Source organism: Emys orbicularis, chromosome 3 (assembly GCF_028017835.1).
Source record: "Emys orbicularis isolate rEmyOrb1 chromosome 3, rEmyOrb1.hap1, whole genome shotgun sequence".
NCBI lineage: Eukaryota > Metazoa > Chordata > Testudines > Emydidae > Emys > Emys orbicularis.
Genome location: NC_088685.1, coordinates 124,358,961 through 124,376,799, shown reverse-complemented (window position 1 = coordinate 124,376,799; position 17,839 = coordinate 124,358,961). Strand labels below are relative to the sequence as shown.

At 41.3% G+C, this 17,839-nt stretch overlaps 1 protein-coding gene across 1 annotated transcript in view; it reads left to right on the top strand.

Moving 5' to 3' along the window:
- The window catches only part of PRKN (parkin RBR E3 ubiquitin protein ligase), a 1,248,251-nt gene that overhangs the window by 1,227,979 nt on the left and 2,433 nt on the right, over positions 1 to 17,839 (top strand). The window contains exons 12-13 of the mRNA XM_065400948.1: positions 12,123 to 12,131; positions 12,983 to 13,100. Coding sequence (XP_065257020.1) covers positions 12,123 to 12,131; positions 12,983 to 13,100 — 127 coding nt within the window. The remainder of the gene's footprint in view (positions 1 to 12,122; positions 12,132 to 12,982; positions 13,101 to 17,839) is intronic.

The window sequence follows — 17,839 nt, the reverse complement described above, 5'->3', positions numbered from 1 at the left end:
TATTTTCTCCACAAGGTGGTGGTATACTACTGACAAAATGGTTTCTTTGTATTTTTGCGATATGCAATAGAGGAGATGGAGTGCTGGCTATTGTACCGCAAACAAAAAATTAAGTATGTCATCTTTCACATTGTCTTCATCCCATCTGGATCATGGAAAAACAAAGGAGTTAAAAAAAAGTCAAGCCATATAGTCTTTTTGACAGTGTGAGTGCTACGATTGTTTTTCTTTTCCCTCCTATCTGAACAGGACTGAACAATGTTGTGCTTCGCCTCGCCTGTTCATGGCGTATGTGGACTGCATGAAGGGTTAAGCGGTCTCTGCACAGACCATCTCTAGATGGATAATGTCTTGCATCAAGACTACGTATGAGATAGCATTGGCTATGCCTCCTCAGCAGATATGGGCATATTCAACAAGAGCACAGGCAACATCATTGGCATTCCTCAATCACATTTCCATATTGGACATTTGTAGGGCAGCCACATGGTTATCCGTACATACATTTACAGACCATTACGTGACCACTGCTTCTTCTACAGTGGACGCTAATATCGGAAGAGCAGTCTTGGGTTACCATATGTCTGGTTTTTCCCGGACATGTCCAGCTTTTTGGTCCTCAAATCCCCGTCCGGGAGGAATTTCCAAAAAGCTGAACATGTCCGGGAAAATAGGGAGGCATGGTAAGGGGACCCCGAGTGCGAGTGGCTGCAGCAAAACTTACAACTCCCGTAGGGTTACCATACGTCCGGATTTTCCCGGACTTATCCGGCTTTTTGGTCCTCAAATCCCCGTCCGGGAGGAATTGCTATTGCGCAATACAACACTCATGTGTACTACACACGAAACACTTGTATAAGGACTATATGGAGTGAAATATGTATGGTGAGCCAATGTGGCTTACTGAAGATAATTTGAAGATTCATATCTACTTGTCTTTGCTTTCTCATTTTGGTTCTGTTTGGCACTTTCTTCATTACAAACAGAACCCTATGAGGCAAGATTAACTTTCTAATATATTAATATTCACTAGGGTATTGTCCTGTGAGAAATATTGTTTATCTTTGGTCTTTTGTTTCCATGTAGATTAATACAATGATGGTATTAAGTTTTCAGTGGTAGGGCAAGAATCACCCAGTATTGCTCCCGTTTCTACAGTCCCCCTCCAATTTGGGAGTCCTGCTGCTCTAACTCCTCTCAGTAAGGGTCTTTTCCATAGTTGTCTGACTTTAAAACATATTTTATTGTCACCATTCCCACCAACAACACTATGTCACCCAGACATAGTCAACAGTTGCCAAGCCATTGGTAATTCACTGGGGGCTGGCCATTGCTTGTTTGTAACATTTTTAAAGTATATTTCATCATGCTGCAGAATACAGCCCTGAAAAATAGACTTAGAAATGTATTTTCAAACAACATGTGGGTGGGTCTTTACACAGATTTTTCTCCTTAGTAAGAACACATTGTCCAGAGCTTATTGGCAATACCTATTTGTATGTGTTATAAATAGCCTTTATCATATGCCTTTGACTGCCTTTCAAGCATGACCATATTTTTCCCTCCATAGCAGGGTGGGGAAATGCACTCTAGCTGCCTAGCTAGGCAACCTACTGCAAATGTACCTTCAAAGCATTTTTCAAACTTTGCCCTTCTTTGTAATCTTGTTGATCTGCTACTAACCCATGGCTCTCAACACACCCATTGTACTATCTGCCCTTCTTCCTCCTTCTCTTCCCTCTCCGCTCCCTGGCTCCATTTTCCCTCCTTGTTACCCTCACCCCTCTACAGTTCTCACCAGCTGTACCCACTCCTCTTCCCCACTCCACCCTGATCTTCCCCACCCCTCTTCCATCAGCATAAATCTAGGTCCTATATCTAGATCCTCTGACGCTTGCTTGGGAGGGAAAATGGCAGTGAGACTCCAGCAATGGGAGGATAAGGATGAGATAGCTTTAAATTCTAATTTCTCAAGGGTTTCCAGGTCTATGAGCATGTTCTGGGCAGCTGGAAATCTCCCCTTTCCAACAGAATAGAGTTCCCATTTTGAGCCCTGGTAAGTCACGCGATATTGGATCTTAAACATGTTACTGGCGCAGAACTGAAATTTTCCCATTTTGGACCTCAAAGAAGCATAATTTTAAGGAAAAGAAGAAAATGTGTTCCTGGCAACTTCATTCAACAAGTTGCCTTTTTAAAAATATTACAGGTGTTTGAAGCTGTTCAAAAGTTTGGAATGTTACTAGTCCTGTTAAATGGATTAGTGGGTAGAACACAGGGGAGGTAGTCAAAGGCATGTGATAAAGACTATTCATAACATATATACATAAGTATTGCCACCAAGCTTTGGACAGATGTGTTCTTGCTCACTAACCAAAGGGGAAAAAATCTCTGTGTAAATAGCCACATGCTGTTTGAAAATACCTTTCTAAGTCTATTTTTCAGGTCTGCATTCTGCATCATGACAATATATACACTTTTAAGATGTTGCAAGCAGGCAGTGGCCAGCCATTAGAGCACAATGAATTACTAATGGCTTGGCAACGGCTGGCCTTTTAAATCTGAATAGCTTCAACATGTGAAAATTGCATGATCTGTGCAAGTCCACAAGTGACTAATAACTTCCTACTGCTAATCCAGTGCATCTGGGTTTCTTGATGATTTAAATAATCCAGGGGAAGAAGAGCTAGAGTAATTTCTGCTCAGTGGAATGAGCACTATGCATCTCAGAAGTCTTAACTGAAGAGAAAAAGAAGGCTTTGACCAATTCAGTTTTGTGGAGGAATCCAAAATAGCCTTATATACAATGGTGTTGCACTTAAGTATTGAAAATTATGAGCCAATGCATATGTAAACTATGATAGAGATAAATTAACCACACTAGTACTGCTTAAAATGCGAGGTATGTGGGGCAAAATGAAATTCCCATGCTGCCCCTTATACCATACATTTCATCACCTTATATTTTAGAATTGTTATTTTTAGTTCATTTTATCATTAAGTGTCTGTGTTGATGATGTGACTGGGAGGTGGATTACAGCAGAATCCAGTAGTACAGTGTTCATTATATTTATCAGTGAGGTATATCCCTTATTTGGTGGTGTTCCTCTGGCAAACATCCCACTGGCAGATTGTACAGCTGAACACTGAATAGAGTTGGGCAAAGAGTGAAAGCTAAATGAGTGGTGGCAGATCATGTAGTTTTTAGCATGTTCTCATAGACTCATAGACTTTAAGGTCAGAAGGGACCAATATGGTCATCTAGTCTGACCTCCCGCATGATGCAGGCCACAAAAGCTGACTCACCCACAACAGAATCTTCCAGCCTGCGACCCCTGCCCTATGCTGCGGAGGAAGGCGAAAAACCTCCAGGGCCTCTGCCAATCTACCCTGGAGGAAAATTCCTTCCCGACCCCAAATATGGCGATCAGCAGAACCCCGAGCATACAGGCAAGATTCTACAGCCGGACTCTCATTTTACCCGCGATGGCCCGTTAATGCCTATTTGACTAAAATCACATTATCCCATCAAACCATTCCCTCCATAAACTTATCAAGCCTAATCTTGAAGCCAGAGAGGTCCTTTGCCCCCACCGTTTCCCTCGGAAGGCTGTTCCAAAATTTTACCCCTCTGACGGTCAGAAACCTTCGTCTAATTTCAAGCCTAAACTTCCCCACGGCCAGTTTATATCCATTCGTTCTCGTATCCACATTACTACTAAGCTGAAATAATTCCTCTCCCTCCTTGGTATTAATCCCTTTGATATATTTAAAGAGAGCAATCATATCCCCCCTCAGCCTTCTTTTGGTTAGGCTAAACAAACCGAGCTCCTCGAGTCTCCTTTCATAGGAAAGGTTTTCCATTCCTCGGATCATCCTAGTGGCCCTTCTCTGTACCCGTTCCAGTTTGAGTTCATCCTTTTTAAACATAGGAGACCAGAACTGCACACAGTACTCCAAATGAGGTCTCACCAGCGCCTTGTATAACGGAAGCAGCACCTCCCTGTCCCTACTAGAAATACCTCGCCTAACGCATCCCAAGATCGCATTAGCTTTTTTCACAGCCACGTCACATTGCCGACTCATAGTCATCCTGCGATCAACCAGGACTCCGAGGTCCTTCTCCTCCTCCGTCACTTCCAACCTATGCGTCCCTAACTTATAACTAAAATTCTTGTTAGTCATCCCTAAATGCATCACCTTACACTTCCCACTATTGAATCTCATCCTATTATTGTTACTCCAATTTACAAGGTCATCCAAGTCTCCCTGCAAAATATCCCGATCCTTCTCCGAATTGGCAATACCTCCCAACTTTGTGTCATCCGCAAACTTTATCAGCCCACTCCTACATTCGGTTCCGAGGTCAGTAACGAATAGATTAAATAAAATCGGACCCAAAACCGAACCTTGAGGAACCCCACTGGTGACCTCCCTCCAACCCGACAGTTCCCCTTTCAGTACTACCCGCTGCAGTCTCCCCTTTAACCAGTTCTTTATCCACCTCTGGATTTTCATATCGATCCCCATCTTTTCTAATTTAACCAGTAATTCCTCGTGCGGCACAGTATCAAACGCTTTACTAAAATCTAGGTAAATTAGATCCACCGCATTTCCTTTATCTAGAAGGTCTGTTACTTTCTCAAAAAAGGAGATCAAGTTGGTTTGGCACGATCTTCCTTTCGTAAACCCATGTTGTAATTTGTCCCAATTGCCATTCACCTCAAGGTCCTTAACTACTTTTTCCTTCAAGATTTTTTCCAAGACCTTGCATACTACAGAAGTTAAACTAACAGGCCTGTAGTTACCCGGGTCACTTTTTATCCCCTTCTTGAAAATAGGAACCACATTAGCTATTTTCCAGTCCATCGGTACCTCCCCCGAGTTTACAGATTTATTAAAAATTATCGCCAAGGGGCTTGCAATTTCTCGCGCCAGCTCCTTCAATATTCTAGGATGAAGATCATCCGGTCCACCCGATTTAGTCCCATTTAGCTGGTCAAGTTTGGCTTCCACCTCTGATACTTTAATGTCAATTGCCCCTCCTTTATTCCCCTCTGTCCCGCTCCCTCTATTCCTAAGCCCTTCATTAGCCTTATTAAACACCGATGCAAAATATTCATTTAGATATTGTGCCATGCTTAGATTGTCCTTAATCTCCACTCCATCTGCAAGCTTCAGTGGCCCCACTTCCTCTTTCTTTGTTTTCTTCCTATTTATATGGCTATAAAACCTCTTACTATTGGATTTAATTCCCCTCGCGAGGTCCAACTCTACACGGCTTTTGGCCTTTCTCACCGCATCCCTACATGCTCTGACCTCAATAAGGTAGGTTTCTTTGCCGATCTCTCCTCTCTTCCATTCTTTGTACGCTTTCTGTTTTTTCTTAATCGCCCCTTTGAGACGCCCGCTCATCCAGCTGGGTCTAATTCCCCTGCCTACTGACCGTTTCCCCTTTCTCGGGATACAGGCCTCGGACAGCTCGTGCAACTTCAGCTTGAAATAATCCCAGGCCTCATCTGCCTTTAGCTCTCTAAGTATGTTAGCCCAATCCACTTCCCTAAGTAGTTGCCTTAATTCTTGTTCTTGTACCACAGTACAAATGTGACCTGACCTGAACTCTGGCACAAGAAAATAGTTCTCAGTCTCCTGATAGTCTTTGTGTAGTCTGTTGAGAGATCACATAGTACCAACTGTGATTTTGTGTGTGTGTGATTTTAATATATGTCCACTAAAAACTGGAACAAGATTAGATTGTGAACTCATTTCAGCTGTGCCTCCAATCAGCAATCAGATGTTAATGACCTTCAGGTACTGTTAGCATGGGTGAGATATTCACCAGGGGCCTTGGGTGAAAAGCCCCATGTTCTATTACCAGTCTCTTGAGCCATCCAGTCCTCCTTATTCATCTATACATACTCCATGCTTCTCTAAGTTTATGTAAGTACAGTAATTAAATTAGAAGCAAAATCAAAATTGAACAGATGTTTAATATTAAAGGTAGGGGTCCCAAATACTCGCTATTTTAGAGAGCATAAAGTATTTGGTCTAAATGTCTGCTGTTTGTAACTCTATGAAAGCGAGATCAAAACAATTTCATGTTTAACTACAACATGAATCATTGTTACCAGGAGAGATAGTGAGTGTCGTCAAGCATTCTACTGAAAAGTTTTTTAAAGCATTTCTTGGAAAGGCTAACAGTAATGCTTATTGAGCTGCAAGCTAGCCTATAATGCTTGATTTCCTAGCATTTTTTTTTAAAAAGAGGAGTACTTGTGACACCTTAGAGACTAACAAATTTATTTGGGCATAAGCTTTTGTGGGCTAAAACCCACTTCATCAGATGCATGCAGTGGAAAATACAGTAGGAAGATATATTTATATACAGAGAACATGAAAAAATTGGGGTTGCCATACCAACTCTAACAAGACTAATCAATTAAGGTGGGCTATTACCAGCAGGAGAAAAAAACTTTTGTAGTGATAATCAGGATGGCCCATTTCAAACAGTTGACAAGAAGGTGTGAGTACCAGTAGGGGGAAAATTAGCATGGGGAAATAGTTTTTAGTTTGTGTAATGAACCAACCACTCCCAGTCTTTATTCAGGCCTAATTTGATGGTATCCAGTTTGCAAATTAATTCCAGCTCTGCAGTTTCTCGTTGGAGTCTGTTTTTGAAGTTTTTTTGTTGAAGAATTGCCACTTTTAGGTCTGTAATTGATTGTCCAGGGAGGTTAAAGTGTTCTCTGACTGTTTTTTGAATGTTATAATTATTGATGTCTGATTTGTGTCCACTTATTCTTTTGCGTAGAGACTGTCAGGTTTGGCCAATGTACATGGCAGAGGGGCATTGCTGGCACATGATGGCATATATCACGTTGGTAGATGTGCAGGTGAATGAGCCCCTGATGGTGTGGCTGATGTGCTTAGGTCCTATGATGGTGTCCCTTGAATAGATATGTGGACAGAGTTGGCAATGGGGTTTGTTGCAAGGAGAGGTTTCTGGGTTAGTGTTTTTGTTGTGTGGTGTGTGGTTGTTGGTGAGTATTTGCTTCAGGTTGGGGGGCTGTCTGTAAGCGAGGACTGGCCTGTCTCCCAAGGTCCGTGAGAGTGAGGGATACAGACGGTCTCCTCGTTCTTTTTGCGGATACAGACTAACACGGCTACCACTCTGAGAATTTTTAAAAGCATGTAGATCTTGAAGTCACCAATAGGTGGCATGAAATTCACAGATAGTACTCACCAAGGTGTCCTTCATAACCACTGAACAACATCTACCTGATCTGTTCTGCTGTTTTAGCTACAGATTCCCAGCAGGCATGTAAGGTTGTGGACACTGGTCTTGGTGTTGGTGACAGTTTGCAGTAATTATATGTCACAAGCAGGTGCTATCTTCCATGCCAAAGAGGGGTGATGTCACTATGAGGATGAAGTAGTAAGAAAGAAATTCTAGGGGATCTAGATTTCAATTTAGGAAGCTCCCTTTATGGAGAGGAGTAAAACTGAAGGGGATATATAAAGAAACACCTTCTTAGAAGCTGGTTGCATATGAATGTTAATATTTTAGTCTTTTACCATACTAACGATTGGCGAGGTAACTGATATGAAAATGTTAATCATAAGAGAGGTCCAGGTCAATTTGCTGCTGACACTCAGTTATATATTGTCCCTTTAGTGCCCATCTTGTAGCAGTGTTTTGTCCGCAACAATTAGTGGTCAATATATTGGCCCTTGATATTGCATATCCAGTGCACAGAGGTATTATGGTTTCTAAGTCTATTTCCACATGTAATAGTGGTGATAAATATCTATGTCAAAATACTGCTGAGGATATGATATCTAGTTCTAGTTCTGTGGAATATGAGGAAGAGGAGAAGACACAGCTCAGGTGTAGTATTGGACAAGCTGATCAGTGAAAAAGAAGCCATTAGTTCTTTGGGGTAAGGACTGCCATTATATGTTTATACAGGACCAAGCACAATGGGATACAACCTGGATGTGGCATGTAGGAGCTTGTGTAATATAAATATTATAATATTAAAATATGCAAGAGGGAGCAAGAAGCTGGTTATTAATAGGAAAGGAAGTGGCACATTGGCTTTTTGCTTAAATCTTCAAATGGGGCGTGAATCATCAGGAGGAACATGTATATGTTGTTGACCTCTCAGATAGGCTCATTCTCATGCTAGCTTAGTTCCTGGCTCGATTTCTATGCTGAAAAACATTGCAAATAGCATTTTAGACATGGGCAGTGGGTAATGGAGACTGGGGGGGACGGACGCTAAGCTTCCCCACACCTCCGCTCACAGTGGGGCTCAGAGCTCCTCTGGGCGTCCTGGGCAAATATATCTGCATCTGTCTCCAGTAGAGTTAGCCATATAGTACCATACTGCATCTCTAAGGCAGCTTGGGCTTTCTGGGTCAGATCCTCAGCTGGTGTAACTCAGTGGAACTTTGTTGATTTCAGTGGAGCTATTCTGATTTACAGCAGCTTTAGATCTTCCCCACAAATCCTTTGTTTCAGAGAAGACGCTGTTCTAATTAAGCATACCTTCTGGGTGTACTAGGAGAACAGGGATTTGGTGCCTGGGCACATGCTCTCTTGATCTCACTCTTTCTCAGTAAAACCTATATGAGTGTCAGGAAGCTGCAGCATTTAACACCATTTCAAAGACCCATAAGGCAAGGAACTTCTTCAGAGTTTTTCTGCTGTGCACTAGTACCACTGAAGTCAATTTTGAAACTGATAAAAAAGGGGCATTCATCCGTTGGCAACGGATGGTCCTAGAGAAGGAGGAGGAAGGAAAATCCAGTAATTTTGCAGTATTCTTTATGATTTTTCTCTCTTTTGGCTCAGTCTGGTCACACAAACTGAAATTAAAAGACCAGAGTATGTGATAATGGACAAATCAAATGTATGTAAGAATGCTATTGGGATGGAGACAAGTAAGTCACAGAATAGCAGAAATGTTAACTCCAGTGTGTGTGTTATCAGGCTATTTCACAGTATTATGTACTTATATTGACTTCAGAAGCCCTCAACAGTTTTTATAGTACATGAGACTGCAATACCACAGGGGAGTTTTAATGATATAAAACAGAAACAAAAAGCTCACTTCTCTCCCCCTCACCTCTACTTCTACCACTGAACTGCTTCTTTCAGACCTATTTTGCTACCATCTTGACTCCTTTCCCTGCCCCTTTCTGTCCAGTGAATCTCAAAGCAATCTGATCTTCCATTAGGATAATTTTCCTTTTAGCCACAGTGTTCTGCAGTACACTGGCAACTCCTAAGCCGTGACTGTAGATGCTCTGTAGGGCTTCCACAGGGTTCTGTAAAAATATGAAGCCATTTATGAAGGTTATTTTGCAGCATCAAAAGTCACTCTTCACATTCCATTGACATTTTGCCTGGATCCCCTGTTTATGCATCTAAGGATTGCATTAGCCCTTTCGGGGAGTTCCCAGGTCCTTTTCTGCTCAGTAGTATTCCAGACATCGTATTCTATCTGCATGTTTACACTGTGAAAAATGCTCCTTATTCTCTGCTGGGGCACTTAGAGAAGATGGAGTCAGTCCTTGGTATTTTACAGATATCCCCAATGCCATAGAAATTGTCTTTATTTTTCTATTGTTCCTCTTGTGGAATAAACTAGATGAAAATATATATGTATTCTAGCATTGTACCCAGACAACTATGTGTAAAGAATCTGGAAGCTTGAGGCTGACTCATCTGGATGATATGATGTCTTTACTGATTCAGGAAGAACAGGGTCACTGTGGACCATTTCTTCACATTTATTTCCTGTAACAAGTGGTTTTTAACTTTGCAGTCAGAGAAGGGTAGGGAGGGTGTCTAAAACTCTAATAGACTGAAAATATTATTCTGTTGCATCTATTTCATAATAGACTCTTTGCAGTGGAAAAACACCAGTGTAATCATTTAGTCTTTTAAAAAGTCAGTTTGGTCTGTCTTATTGAATGGTATGCAAATTCATACTTGAAAGTTATTGAGTTTTTTTAAATTACTTGTAAACTGATCCTCTCCCAAATTCAAATTTGTTTTCAAAATCAAGATCAATGACAAATGACACAAATCAAGTTAACAATTTGGCATGTGAGATTTTGGCGCAGCGCCTGGTATTATGAGGTCACAACAAAGAAAACTGAGATGTGGGAAAAGAACGCTTCCAAGCATTCAATCGTATAATTTTGGATTAGCTCAATTTAGGTAAAACATTGCCATTCAAGTTTTGTTGGATTGAATCCAAAAATTACATCTGTTTCTCTCTTGCAGATATTAGTCTACACACACAATAAACAATAATAGTACTTACTTATACTGTGTTTTTCATCTTTAATTGTCTCTACAGTCAGTAGGTAATTAACTCTCACTATACTCTGTGAAGTAAATACTGTGATTCTCATTTTACAGGTCAGCAAATGGAAGCAGAGAGGTTATGTGACTTTCCTTTACCCACTAAAGGGAGTCAGTATGAGAGCCAGATTAAGACTCAGGTGTTCCTAGTTTCTAGTCGTGTGCTGAAACCAACTTCCTTACCTCTCTCAGAGGCAGTTCAGACTGCTGTCCTAGGTCATTCTACTGTAAAGAGTAGGCAGATGCAGGACTAATATTACATTTTCTTCACTATTTACAATAACTGCTTGTTTGTTTCTGAGAAGCTACTAATGTACAGTTGTATAGCAGTCATTTTAGAAGTGCGCTGTATCTGACATCTTCCTGTAAGATGTTGCTTAGGACACAAACAAGGCTCCGCCCATCCCTGTCTATTCTGTGTTGTTCTTTGCACATCTTCTGTGTATCTGTGCTGGGCACCAGCAACCCCCTTTTGAATCACTGAGCATTCTGAAAGTCCATGGAGTCTAAGAGGTAACAAATCACCATTCAACAGGCGAGGGCTTCCTTGCGTATGGTTAATATTTGATTAACATGGGTGCCAAATATGGTCAAATGGATGCAGGTGCGCTAATACCACGTTGCACAACTGTAGCCTGGCATGCTGCACTTGTGGCAGAAGGAAAAAAGAAAACAAATCTCCATGGAGCTGAAAAACATTCTTGGCACATTGGGTGGAGGAGTTGCCCTTGATCTGTGGATGGATGATTACAGAAATGTTGCCTGTTTGGGAGTAACTGTTCATTACATAGAGTCACAACAGTTCAGTGGAGTGGGTGCTTTGTGTGACTCAGTTTGACAGCGGGAAACCAAAAACTGCAGAGAACAGTTGATCGGCTGTGATTCAGGCACTCCGAAGATTTGCTCTACGCGGCATTACCAACCAGAGGGTTTTCGTTATGGACCAGGGAGCGAACATGGTTGCACCTTTCAAGTCCTATGTGTGAATAAGCTGCTCAGTGCACATTATAAATATCGTGCTTGAGCACACTACCAAACCGGGAAACCAGAAAGAGGAAGCAGTAACCAAACTTATCCACACAAGCTGATATCTCATTATGTACGTCAGGAGATTTGGACTTCAAAGCGGACTACAGAAGTCTCTGAAAATAAATGTAGAAACATAATGGAACAGCAAACTACTCACATTTAAGACAATCGAGGAGCAGTGAGACAGAGTATATGAAATTTTGACAGAAAAGGGGGATACTAAGCTCATTGATAGCTTTGATCGCAACACCTTGAGCATCTTAACAGAGTTAGCATCAGATGCACTAGAGCAGTCATGATAGCCCACTCACCACGAAAGGATGAAAAAACATTTCCATACTTCTACCACTGATGAAGATAGTCTAAGTCAGCTCAAATCCAAAGCCTTGCAATGTCTCATCGAAAAGTTTGAAATCAAGCCTATGCACAGAGTAGCAGTTTTCCTGCACCCACGAATGTGGGGAATGAAAGTTTTCACTGGAGAGGAGAGACAGGAAGTTTATCAAGAGACCAAGAAGCTTGTCTCATTGCAGGAGAAAAATGTTATGCTGGTTTCGTCAGGTACACAGACACCATCGCCAGAGGAGACAAAATGGTTATATACAGAGTTTGAGGATTTGGATAGCGAGTGTGAAAGTGACAATGATGAAGTGTCAAAGTATATCACCCTGAAGCTGACAAAGAATGAAGATGTGCAACTGTTGGAGTAGTGGAGACAACACAAGTACAACTTTCCTCTGCTCAGTCGAGTTGCACGGTCTGTGCATTCCATCCCTGCATCCAGTGCACCCTCCAAGAGAGCCTTCTTAGTCTCTGGTTACACAATTAATGAGAATCATACTTCACTTAAGCCGGAAACTGTAGATGATTTAATGTTTTTACACAGTAATATTTCAAAGGAAATCAGCTATCTATTTTCCAAACCTTGAACTATAGAAGTTATTTATTGATATTACCACCCGTTTTGTTCTTGTATCATGATTTTAGGTCAGAGATAGCTAAGGCATTCTCAAGTAGGACATCTGTGTAGATTAGGTAATTTTATATCAATCAGAAATAGGACAAACACGGGAGTCACTTTTAATGCATGCTCCATGGTGACTCTTGATATCAACTTTGTACTATTTGGAGGGATCTCTTCTGTCTTTATTCTTCATCAGTTTCTTATTATTTCCTCTCCAGTATTCTTGTGCCTGTTCTCTAACCTTTATTAGGGTAGCTTGTGCACATAACCAGAAATATAATGTATGTGAATAAAATCTAGAACTCAAAAACAAAGGAACATGCTTCATTTTGCAAAGCAGAGGCAAATAGCTTCCTGTATAGGGACTGAGCTATCTCCATCCTGCAACTGTACTGTACATGACACAACAGTTTTCCACCATCTTAATATTTTTCTCTGTCATACCAAAATGGGTTAAATTGTGAGGCAGCAGGGGCAGGATTCCAGCAGACTTCAGTTTTATTGAACTTTCAGACCCTCCTGTCTGTATCACTCTTGTAAATAGCCCCAACCGTGCTACAGATCTTGATTCACTGGCTATATTGTACTCACAGTTGCTTCTGTTTTTGCAGGGATATATGATTGATGAGCATGCAGCCATGCAAGCACGATGGGAAGAGGCATCCAGAGAAACAATCAAGAAAACAACCAAACCATGTCCTAGTTGCCATGTACCAGTAGAAAAAAATGGTGAGTTTATTAGAGAGTAACTAACACTTGCAGTAACCTCCCTTTTTAAAATTAATTTTACAGTACAAATCACTGCTCTACAGCCAAAATGCTTCTGAAATAAATGTAGTCAAACTTTACTAATTCTGGGTCACTGAGAACGAAAATGATGCTTAAAATTGATGATTGGCTCTAGTTTTCAAGATATGCTATTGGGTCAGTATATACGACCCTTGACTTGGGAATGGCGGAGGATAAGTGAGTTATAAAGGGAAGGGATCTCAATTTAAACCAGAAATGACTAAAATACATCTTTGACTGGATCTATGAATAAATCTATGACTGGGTTTGGACAGTACTTGCTTTTTAGGCAAAACAATGAATGATGCAATCTGAAGCTGGTATTGCGTCATACATGATATGAATTGCATCATGTTATACCTAGAAGTCATGGATGATGCAATCATAACGAAGCTTACATCACTCTGCTGAACAAATTGCCCTATATCAGCTCTAGAAATCATACAGTGTCGTGCTCTCTTATTTGTCAGTGTTTGATTTTGCAAAGGGACACATTTCTGTTTAGCCAAAGTGAGCAGAGATGCCTCGTACTTGTGTGAACAGTGCAGATAACTTCTGCTATGTTTGTGGTGAAGTGACTTTTGCATCACAAAAGCGCAGTATAACCACTATGTTTAAGAAAGCCTATCACCTTTATTTTGGCTGCAAAATTGGAGATCAGGACAAGAGGTGGGCCCCACACATATGCTGCAACACTTGTGCAACAAATCTTCCCCAGTGGTTGAACAGGAAAAGGAAATCTATGCCTTTTGCAGTGCCAATGATTTGGAGAGAGCTAACAGATCATACCAGCAATTGTTACTTCTGCATGGTGCCTCCAGTTGGGAAAGGTGTGTCAAAGAAGAAAAAGTGGACTGTGCATTATCCAAACATTCCATCAGCTATACGCCCAGTACCCCACGGAGAAGGACTGACGGTTCCTGATGCACCAGAATCATTCTCACTTGAGTCGGACGAGGAAGAGGAAGAGGATGAAACTTCTGGTTCTGAACCATCAATGTCACAGGACCCACATTTTCTCCCATCCTCCTCCTCTGAACCACACCTCATAACACAAGGTGAACTGAATGACCTTGTCAGGGATTTGGAACTACCCAAGAGTAAGGCAGAGCTGTTGGGCTCCAGACTACAGCAGTGGAATCTCCTGGCAGGTGATGTTAGGGTTTCCATGTTCCGTGACCGTCAAAAGGATCTTGTCCCATTCTTCTTCATGGAAGGTGATCTTGTAGCCTGCAATAACATCGATGGTGTGATGGCAGCCCTCAACATCGTTCACGATCCAGATGAGTGGAGACTGTTCATTGATTCATCGAAGACGAGTCTTAAAGCTGTTTTACTGCATAATGGCAATGTTTTGCCATCAATTCCAGTTGGTCATGCAGTCCATATGAAGGAAACCTATGACAACATGAAACAACTTTTGAGGTGCATAAACTATGACCAACATCAGTGGCAGCTTTGTGGCGATTTGAAGGTTGTTGCTCTCTTGCTTGGTCTGCAGACTGGATATACAAAGTACTGCTGTTTTCTCTGCGAATGGGATAGTCGTGCAAGAGATTCCCACTACATCAAGAAAGATTGGCCACTCCGAATAGTTTTTTGCCTTTTGTTTCATAATACATTTTATTTATATAACCCTTTTGCTGATTTTTAAAGTGTTACATAAACAGGACAGGTGAAATATTATCATGTAAAGCAACCATAAACACATGAAAAGACCTAGGTTTACAATTTATGATTAAAACTCTACTATCTACACAATATACATAGACATAAAATGTAAAAACTTAAATATCTTAGAAACAGTAGCCAATCAGTTGTTTTAATTGTCATATTTGAATTCAGCACATCAAAATACATAATAAATAGCACATTTTATCTCTGAAGCAGACGACTTCTCAAAAATTGTAGACCAGTGATATCAATGTGTATATAGCCATGTGAGAGAGAGAGGCACAAAAGGAGCCTAGTCTTCCCTGTAATACTGTTTCTGAATCACTTAGAATAGCACCTTCCATGCAAGGATCACAAAGTGCTTTAAAACCATTGATTAAGCCTCAGAAGACTCTTGTGACTAGGTAGGCAGGTATTATCTGTTTTATAGACAGGGGAAATGAGGCTGAGAGAGCCTTAAGTGATCTGCCCAAAATCAAACAGTGAGTCAGTGGAAGAATCAAGAGTCCTGATAACCAGTTCCCTGAGCAAATCACTAGTTATGCATGTGTGAAGAGAAGCAAACGTTGACACTAGTGTGAGGTAAGTGGGCACAGAGAGGGATGAACACTCACTAGACCAGGATGTAACCCAAAGAATTAATGTGAATTACTCCAGAGTTACTATTCTTTCTCATAACATTTGTACTACAAACTATACTGAGGTATTTACCACAACCTAACTGAATGACGACATAGTGTTATGAGCTGGGATAAACCTTGTACGTGAATATAAAACCTCATTGAAATTGATGTGTGCATACACCTTTCACTTACAAAAATAATTGTGAGATAGTTAAGGAAGGGAACAGGCTGTTGAGCTTTTCCAGCCCTGAAGAGAAGGCTGGTAGCCTGCAGAGGCCCTGCCCTTGTAGAAGGAGGGTGTGGCTCCCCTAAGCTAAAAGGGGGAAAAGACTGAAACTTGCACTGGAGACCCAGTGAACTCTGAAGTGGACTGTGATACTCCCAGGGCCCTGAGAAGTAAGAGAGGCCCTGATCCTGACGAAAACTGCCTACAAGGTTTTTTTCCTTTCTTTTCCTTCATACCATCACCTAACATTGATTGCTGACTGGGGGCTGTTTTGTTGTTTTATCTGGGACCTTGAGAGCAGAAGAAAGGGCCAAGAGGCCTCAGCTGGAGGGTTGAGTGTTGGCCCACTAGCAAGACACCCCCCTGCAGCACCCACTGGGGGATAATTTGACCCACATGTGTGCTCTCCCCACAAAGTTCCTACAACAAGACCTATCAAAGTCCACCCAGGAGTTTTGGATTGTGTGTAGGGTGACCAGATGTCCCGATTTTATAGGGACAGTCCTGATATTTGGGGCTTTTTCTTATATAGGTGGCAATTACCCCCCACCCCCGTCCCGATTTTTCACACTTACTATCTGGTCACCCTAATTGTGTGGCTGCAAGGGTTTTTGCTGAATATTGGGGGGTTTGTTTGTTTTCGGCAGGAGGGAGGAAGGCAGGCAGAACCCAGAAATAGAGAATAGACAAGAACAGAGAAGGCAGGAGGCAGAAGTAAACAGGAAGAAAGCCAAACAATGGCCAGTAAGCGCTGTGACACCCTAGAAAAAGCTAAAGTGAGAACTTTAAGTCTAGTGTTGGCTGCAGAGGCTTGAGGCTGTAACTTAAGAAACTGCTTTTTTTTGTTCTTGGTGACCTATGCACTCAGAGACACATTATTTTTAAATAAACAAGATTGCATCAAAGAAAATACCAGACTCCATCAATTTCTGCTTCCAGCAGGAACATCTCCAGAGCCCTGAACTTTGCTGAGCTGCTCGGGTCAAAAAAGGAGCAACAATATGAATATTAATTACTACTGCTGCTGCTGCTAATTGATTACACCAGTTATTCACACAGGGCTTTACAGTCACAGAGTAAGACATGTTGCCGACCCCAAGAAGCTAAGGCTTCAGATAGGAAAAGGAGTGGAGAGATTATTAGAAAGGAAGTAGGAAGAAGGGGATTTGAAGAAGGAATACATAAGGCACTTGGCAGATGGAAAGTGGGAGACTTATCCAAGCACAAAGAGTGGCAGGAATGAAAGCACGAAATCAAGAGTGGGAAAGGGGGATAGGACTTGGAGGAGTGTTGTGAGCCAGTAGGAGGAAGAGGGCAAAGAGGTAAGAAGAGGATTTAATTATTTAGAGCCTTAAAAATTAGTCTTAAAAATACAGCTCTTGAATAGGTGTAGAAAAGATAGAAATCATCACCATAAAGCTAGTGGCCACACTGGGAGCAGTGCTGAGGTCATGACCTTCTCATGGCCACTGTGTGCAACAGAATCTCTGTTTTAATCTACAGAAAACTACATGTTCTTTTCTCTACCAGATGCATGAAGAACATATTTGTAATACTCCCACTAACGGTTATGGACATTGCTTGCATACACCACTCAGCTCAAGAAGAGAATAGGCCACGTATTTTTTTCTGTGCATTACTGTAAAGAGAATTGTTACACAAACTGTCTATAAACAGGACAGAACTAGCCCTTGTTTGTAACCCAACCCATGTCAAGGCCAAGGGGTGTGACAGAATGCAAAATTCCCAAGAAATAGTAGCAAGTTAGGAATTCTTAGTGTACTGGAACTGAGGCGTGAAGTATAAAAAGGTGCTGTGCTTGCTTCATCCTCTGATAACTGGTACAGTACGTTCCAGCTTCTGTGCTGGTATTTGCTGACTGCTTGCAACCCATTGTTCCCAGTGTAATGTTACCCATAATCTACAGATTTATATTTTGGTCAAGTTTTTCTTGGTACAAAATCAAAAGGCTGCTAATGCATCCTTTAACAGTACAGCCTTGTTTAGCACATTCTGTTTTATCATGTATCGGTGTAAGGAATCATTGATGTTAAAAAATAAAGTGAGATTCCAGCAGAACTCTACACTTTATTTTGTTCTGCTTCAAATTACTTTGTTAGAAAATGTAACCATTTTGTCAAGAAGAAATTTCTTAC